At 47.0% G+C, this 7,577-nt stretch overlaps 1 protein-coding gene across 2 annotated transcripts in view; it reads left to right on the top strand.

The window, feature by feature from the left end:
• Nucleotides 1-1,802: 1,802 nt before the first annotated feature.
• The window catches only part of SLC22A4 (solute carrier family 22 (organic cation/zwitterion transporter), member 4), a 67,828-nt gene continuing 62,053 nt past the window's right edge, over nt 1,803-7,577 (top strand). The window contains exon 1 of one of the 2 annotated variants that reach the window (XM_006872924.1): nt 1,803-2,356. In XM_006872924.1, coding sequence (XP_006872986.1) covers nt 1,964-2,356 — 393 coding nt within the window. In that variant the 5' untranslated portion in view covers nt 1,803-1,963. The remainder of the gene's footprint in view (nt 2,357-7,577) is intronic. The other variant, XM_006872925.1, reaches the window with a different exon arrangement.

Below are 7,577 nucleotides of genomic sequence, written 5' to 3'. Positions count from 1 at the left end.
TTGTCTGCTGCCTCTCCTTGTTCGCTCTTTCCAGTCCCTCACTCCTATTCCCTGAGATCATTACTCAAAATAAACTTCTTGTTGTGAAGTGCCATCGAGTCAGTTCTGACTCATAGCAACTCTGTATAGTGTTTCCAAGGAGCAGCTGGTGGGTTTGAACCACCAACCTTGTGGCTCAAAGTCCACTGCTATCTCCACGTAATTCTTGCCAAATAAGAGTTTGCTTATTTATTTGGGGTGGGGAAATTAAACTCAAGCTAAATAAAACAATGACCTCATATATTTTTAAAGAAAGACATTTTTTAAAGTAAAGGGAAGTGCTATTAATAAATTTACTAGGTTAATAGGCATAAACTAGGGCTAACCTTACACAATGAAGCATATGGTCCTATTACAAATGGGGAAACTGAGGTTCCAAGGGGCAGAAAGGCAGCCTAAGAGGAAGACTCAGTCTGGAAGCTACACAAAAGGAAGCAGAGATATCCACAGCCACTTAACAAGGTCCAGGGTAAATAATGTATAGGCTCAAAATCTTCACCTGAGGTTGGGCTATGTCAACCGTATTTGCCTCATCAACCCCAGGGTCCAGGCCCCAGCCCCAGGCTAGCTCAGAAAACAGAAGTGTGGTCTCTTCTGGTTGACCGGCCAGATCTGGGCGCCAAATTAATTTCTCTGTTTCTGGACTGGGGGCCAGCCCTTCAGCAAACTAGAAGCTTACAAGTCCAAGAAGTCTCTGGAAGCATGCCCTACTAAAGGGCCCTGTGGACGTGGTGAGAACAAGGGAATCAAAATCAGAACTCAGGACAAATGACCAAATCGACTCCATTACTGTGCTGCCACAAAGGTCGGTTCCGTGTTGACTTCTTCTCTGTTGTTACGTTGTTGTTAAAGTGCCATGGAGTCAGTTCTGATTCAGCCACCCTATATAGTGTTTCCGAGGTGAGACTAGTGGGTTTGAACCACCAACCTTTTTGTTAGCAGTCAAGTGGTTACCCTAAGGCACCTTCTTGGAACGACCCTGGAACCACTCGGTAGCCACTGCCCCCACCTCTCTTTGGTGGCCCGAGCTCATCCCTGACACAGTGTGACCTTGCTTGTCACCTCCAGGCTCTAGGCCTATTTCCCCTTTTTCAAGGCGACAATCCGGGCTGTCTGGAAAACGTTTGTCCTGGCGCTGACGTCTAGTGACTGAATGAAGCCCTCCTCCTAGGACCGGTGGCGAGTGAGCTACTGTTCGGTCTACCTGTGCCGGCTACTTGCACGGCGTAGCAGAGAGGGAGCCCTCCTGGCACCCCAATCGCGGGCCAAGAGTTCTCTGAAGCACCGATTTCACTTAATCGCCAGTCCAGGCTCCGCCGGAAGCCGCCTGAGCTCAGACTCCGGATTGGAAGGGACAGCGAAGACACTCCGCGCTCGAGTGAGAGCAGACCGCTCTTTGCTCTCGGGCTTCGGCTCCTCCTTCCTTTCACTCTCCCTCCTCCGTGGACTCAACACGACGGCTCCCCTCCAGGGAAGTGGCGCTCTGGGGTCGCCAGGGAGCATAAGGGTGATCAGGTGCCGAATCTCCTCCCTGTTGAGCAGGCTGCAGGTCTGAGGCTGCGCCGAAGCCCCTGTCTGGTCTATAGCTCGGCGGGCGGGCGGGAGGACGAGAGCCGGAGGTGGAGCCGGCCCCAGAGCCCCGCCCCACCCGGCCCACCGCCCTCGCTCCCTGCCCCCAGCTCGGGATGGGGGTGCGGGCCGGAGTCTCTCTAGTGACATCCAGCTCAGTGACGAGCTCCCGGGAACGAACCAACGCCCGCAGGCTGTTTCCCGGGAACGTTCCCCGGCCTCGCGTTCCAATTTCCTGCAGTCTGTCAGTCCCTTGGGAACGTTGTGACACCCCCGGGAAACGCCCCAGCCGCACGTCACTGCCCCTGGATCACTCTTATCACCCCTTGTTGCAAGTTGCAGTGCAGCGGAAAGCATGCGTGACTACGACGAGGTGATCTCTTTCCTGGGCGAGTGGGGGCTCTTCCAGCGCCTTATTTTCTTTCTGCTCAGCGCCAGCATCATCCCCAATGGTTTTAACGGCATGTCAGCCGTGTTCCTGGCGGCGACCCCGGAGCACCACTGCCGGGTGCCGGACTCTGCGAACCTGAGCAGCGCGTGGCGCAACCACAGTATCCCGCTGCGGCTGCAGGACGGCCGGGAGGTGTCCCACAGCTGCCGCCGCTACAGGCTCGCTGCGCTCATCAACTACTCGGCGCTCGGACTGGTGCCGGGACGCGACGTGAACCTGACGCAGCTGGAGCAGGAGAGCTGCCTGGACGGCTGGGAGTTCAGCCAGGACGTCTATCAGTCCACCATCGTGACTGAGGTGGGTGCCACCCTTACCCCCTGCCGGGGCGGGAGAGTTCCTGAGTTAGGGCTCCCCACCCACCAAACCTGGCACTACAAAACAAGTGTGTAGCTCAAGAGAGCAGGACTCATGGGAGACTGATCCTTAGATCAGTATAAGGAGGTTAGGGAGGGGAACGTTGTGACCAACTGTCTTTTCCTTTCCAAGTTTCACAATAAATGAAGTTGTTTCCCAAGAAGAGCCTAGATGTAGCTCTGAAGAGGCCCAGCCAGTGAGTGGCATTACTAGGGTTGGTGTCACCCAGTGTGGTAGCTCATGGTGTCACCTTGGAAAGGAAAAGAAAGACCCCCATGGGTCTCCGCCTGTACCAGACTATGTAGACTCTTTAGTAATGTTTGTTGTTGTTAAGAGACACAAGTCGGTTCCGACACATAGCGACCCTGTATAGGGTTTCTGAGGAGCAGCTGGTGGGTTTGAACTGCTCGCCTTGTGGTTCGAAGTCCCTTGCTGACCCACAGTGCCACACTAGGAGTCATTTTTAATCATAGACTAATGTGATATAGTGGTAAATTGCTTAAATGTAATAGTTCTTATGTATATGAATAGTAACAACAAAATTGTTTTGTAAACCTTTCTACTTTTTATTTTTATTATCATTTTTAGTAACTGAACAGGAGTCTTTTTAAAATTTTCTCCTCTTTTAATTACTATTTCAGTCTCAAAAAGTTACTGGTATTGGCTAATTACCACAATATTACAGATAAAACACCAAAAACATGACAAAACCAGAAACCACAAAAACACCCACAGCAACAATATACTAGTGCAGGCTTGTAGCCAGTTCTTGTTGCACATACAAACATGATTGGAAGACACATTGTAATTTGTTGGGTAATAATGACAGCTGTGACTGGAATGCATCAAAAGTTTCCAGAAGTATATTGTTGTTGTTAAGTGCCATCAAGTCAGTTCCAATTCATAGTGACCGTGAGCCGGGTTTCTGAGGAGTAGCTGGTGGATTTGAACAACTGGCCTTGCAGTTCGAATCAACCTTTCGATCCAGTGCTTATCCTATAGTGCCACACTAGGACTCCAAAAGTATATTAGCACAGAGTTTTAGCCTTATAGGTACTATATTGGAGTCCTGGTATGGCGCTGTGGGATAATGCACTGGGCCCAAAGGTGGATTGAATCGAAAGATCGGCAGTTCAAACTCATTATCTGCTCCTCAGAAGCCCTATACAGGGTCACTATGAGCTGGAACAGATTCGACAGCACTTAATAACAACAACAGGTACTTTATTGATATATGTATGAGGGGCTTATGAATATTTTTGGAAAAAAATGATTAACTTCTGCTGAAACACTACACACAAAGTTTTATAGACAGTCATTTTGGTATCATCCCTAAGGCAGTGTCACTGGTACCATCTGCACCCCACTCCACTGGGCCCAGCCTGAGGCTGCCTAGATGTGCATCTTTAGTCCTGTTTCTGCCAAGAGGTGGGGGAGGTTTCTGAGGAGCAGCTGGGAACATTGCTGAGCCTAGAGACTGCCCTTACTTCTGGGTAGAGAAGCAGCAAGCCTAGACTGTTCACCGGCCACGGACTATTGGAGGCAGCAAGGACGTCTACTGGGCTGCCTTGTATCTTGTGGTGAGACCTGGAGTATGTCCTAAGGCCCCAGTTTTTTCAAGAGGAAGCAGAGGGCCTCCTGATGCTGGCTAAGTGAAGTGAGCCAGAGGAGACAATCCTGACCCCAGGGTGCTTATGAGGAGGCAGATTCCCAGAGACCCTTCTGAGTGTAGGCACAGTAGTGGGCAGGTTGGTTTGTTTTCCCAGCCTTTGGGTTAGTAGTTCCAACACTTAACTGATGACACCTCCCACAGTCTCAATATGTCTACAAGATCCCGTTGTAGGTATGTTGAAGAGTTGACTTTATTCTGAGGATAATGAGGAAACAGTAAGGTTCTAAGTAAGAGGTAACATGGCCAGATTTGTGAAAGAGCTTGCTACAGCTGCTATGAGAAGCAAGGCATCACCATGGCAACAGTGATGGCCAGTTTGTTAGAGGGAGGTGACTGTGGAATCTGCAGGAACTGTGGGGAGTGGACTCAGCCCAAGGACTATATCCAGATCTCCCCAACATTGGTTCTGGGCCTGCCTTGGGTTCTAAGTGGCTGTGCTTCTCTGGCTTTGAGTCCCTAACTGGGCTCCTAGTACTTGCCCACAGCCTGGTCCAGGAGCATCTCAGCCAGATACCCAGCTCATCATACCCCACTTTCTGGAATTTGTGTCAGTATCTAAGGCTGGATCCACTGGCTACACAGCCTTGCCTGACAGCTGGGTTGTCCTGTCTGCTTTCCCATTCCTTGTTGGTTTTATTCAACTCAGGGTGTGCAAGGTGAATAGCTGCTGGCCTCTAAGTCTATAGCTACCCCAATTATGCCCTGATCACTGGGCTCTGTGGGCATCTCTAAGGGAGCATATCATCACAGACTCACATGCATGTTTGATTTTTCTTTTCCTTGTTTCCTTTTTGGGTAAAATAAAGAGCAAATGGGCACTCGTGGCTGGGAAGCAGTAGAGGAGCAAACACCAGGGTGAGTGGGGTAAGATGATGTTCCCTAGAACAAGGAGGCACGAGGAGGAGTCTGGAGTCACACTGACTGGAGGGCCATTCCTGACTCCACCACTAACCACTTGGTTACTTCTGGCAGGTTGTATCATTGCTCAAAGCCTCAGTTTCCATGTCAGCTGAGTTGTTGGGAGGAGTCAGTGAGCTCAAGTTCCAGGCTACATCATCTTGTAGCTAGTACAGAGTTTATCACCAGCAAACGGGCATCATAGGTGGTAGTGGTGAAGGCAAAACTTCTTGCCTTTCATTCTGACTGGGTACTGTTGGCATTGTGGGAACCAGTTATAATATGTGATGAACCTTGCTGTAAACTGAGCCTCTGTCCTTGCACTAGCATCTTCAGGGTTCAGAGAGCAGGGCATAGGGCAAAAACTGTGGTGACTTGACCAGTGCCAGGAGGCAAAATGGTCCCAGCTCCCCCATGGGGTCAAGCCCAGGGACCTTGAGCAGATTCTCTGCATCTCGCTTGGCGTAGTACAGGTATTGGGAGATTGTGTGCAAATTGTATCTCTGTCTTGTACTCCTGTGTCTTGGATTCCAATGGGTATACCCAGTGGAACAGAGAAACCCACTTGAACCAATGCCCCTGTCCCTCCAAAGGGAAGACAAGTCTATCCAGGACTCCAAAGATGGCATGTCTGTTGTAGAAATATAGAGGCCAGATGGCAGGATCGGATATCTCAGTTGGGGCTTGCATCTGTCTATGCATGTGTGTGAGGTGGTTTCTTTCTCAGGGGCTGTTGGTGAAATCCAATTTATTCATCCTGTGCAGTTATTTTTGTAAGTTATTGTTTTGAAATATTTAAAGTTTGTATTTATTTTGTTGTTGCTGAGAATATACACAGTAAAACGTATGCCAATTCAGTAGTTTCTACATGTCTCAGTAGTGACACTGATGACATTCTTTGAGTTGTACACCAATTCTCATCCTTTTCTGAGTGCTCCTCGTTCATTACCGTAAACTCACTGTCCCCTAAGGTTCCTGTCTAAGCTTTCAAATTGTTGTTGTCACATTGATCCCATAGTGATGGTTCTTAAGAGAATATGATGTTCTTTTACTAGTTAAGCTAAATGTTATTTGGGTTTAAGACGACTTCAAGGGATATTTAAGATTTAAGGATTATCTCATAGAAATAGTTTCTTTAGTGAAATAATTTTTGATTTAGAGAAAAATTATAAAACTAGTACAGAGAGTTCACAGTATACCCTCCACCCAGTATCCCCTAATGTTAACAGTTTACATAACCATAATTCACTTATCAAACCTGAGAAATCAACACTGATTACAATGTTATTTAACTATGTTGTTGTTAAGTGCCATCAAGTTGGTTCTGACCCATAGTGACCCAGTATAGGGTTTCCAAGGAGTGGCTGTTGAGCTTGAATTGCCAACCTTGCGGTTCAAACTGACTTTGCAGTCCAGCGCATTAGTCCACAGTGCCACACTATGGACCATAATAAAATTTCACCAGATTTTCCCATATGTCGGTATGTCCTTTCTCTGTTTTACTACCCAATTCATATTTCACACTGTATTTGATCTTCAACTCTTCTTAATCTCCTCCAATCTGTGGTAGTTCCTCAGTCTTCCCTTATCTCTCTTGATCTTGACCACCACTCATCTGTCATTGTGGTGGCTTGCATGTTGCTGTGATGCTGGAAGTTCTGTCATTAGTATTTCAAATACCAGCAAGGTCACTCATGGTGAACAAGTTTCAGTGGACCTTCCAGATTAAGTCAGACTAGGAAAAAGGAAGAGGCAATCCACTTCTGATAAATTAGCCACTGAAAACCTTGTAAGTACAGTTGAATATTATCTGATTTAGAGTCAAAAGATGAGTCCCTCAGGTTGGAAGGCAATCAAAGTATGACTGGGGAAGAAGAAATAGAATGTATCTTAATGATGGTGATGGAGCAAAGCTTTTGGGACCTTCATTTTCTGTTGTGATATGACTCAAAATGAGAAGAAACAGCTGTAAACTTTCATTAACAATCAGAATATGAAATGAATGTTCAAAGTATGAATCTAGGAAAATTAAAGTAAAAAATGAAATGGAATGTATAAAAATCAATATTATAAGCATTGTTGTTGTTATTATGTGCCATGGTGTCAGTTCCGAATCATAGAGACCCTATACAGGGTTTCCAAGGCTGTAAATCTTTACGGGAGCAGAAAGCCTCATCTTTCACCCATGGAACAGCTGGTAGTTTTGAACTGCCGACCGTGAGGTTCACAGCCCGATTCGTAACTACTACGCTACCAGAGCTCCTTATTGTAAGTATTAGTGAGCTAAAATGAACAGTATTGGCAATTTTGAATCAGATAATCATATGGACTACTATATCAAGAATGACAAATTGAAGAGGAATGGCATCATATGCATCATCAAAAGGACATATCAAAATCTATCCTGAAATACAATGCTATCAGTGATAGGATAATATCCACACATCTACAAGGAAGACTAGCAACACTCATGGAAGCAGCAATCAAGAATTCAAACGATGTACTGCATTAGGGAACTCTGTTGTATGAGGTATTCATTGTGGCGCTGCGGGTTAATGTGTCAGACTGCAAAGTCATTTGAACTGCCGGGTCGGT

Source organism: Chrysochloris asiatica, unplaced genomic scaffold, assembly GCF_000296735.1.
Source record: "Chrysochloris asiatica unplaced genomic scaffold, ChrAsi1.0 scaffold00215, whole genome shotgun sequence".
Classification (NCBI taxonomy): domain Eukaryota; kingdom Metazoa; phylum Chordata; class Mammalia; order Afrosoricida; family Chrysochloridae; genus Chrysochloris; species Chrysochloris asiatica.
Note: the sequence above shows the minus strand (reverse complement) of the source record. Positions and strands in the feature narration are given on the sequence as shown.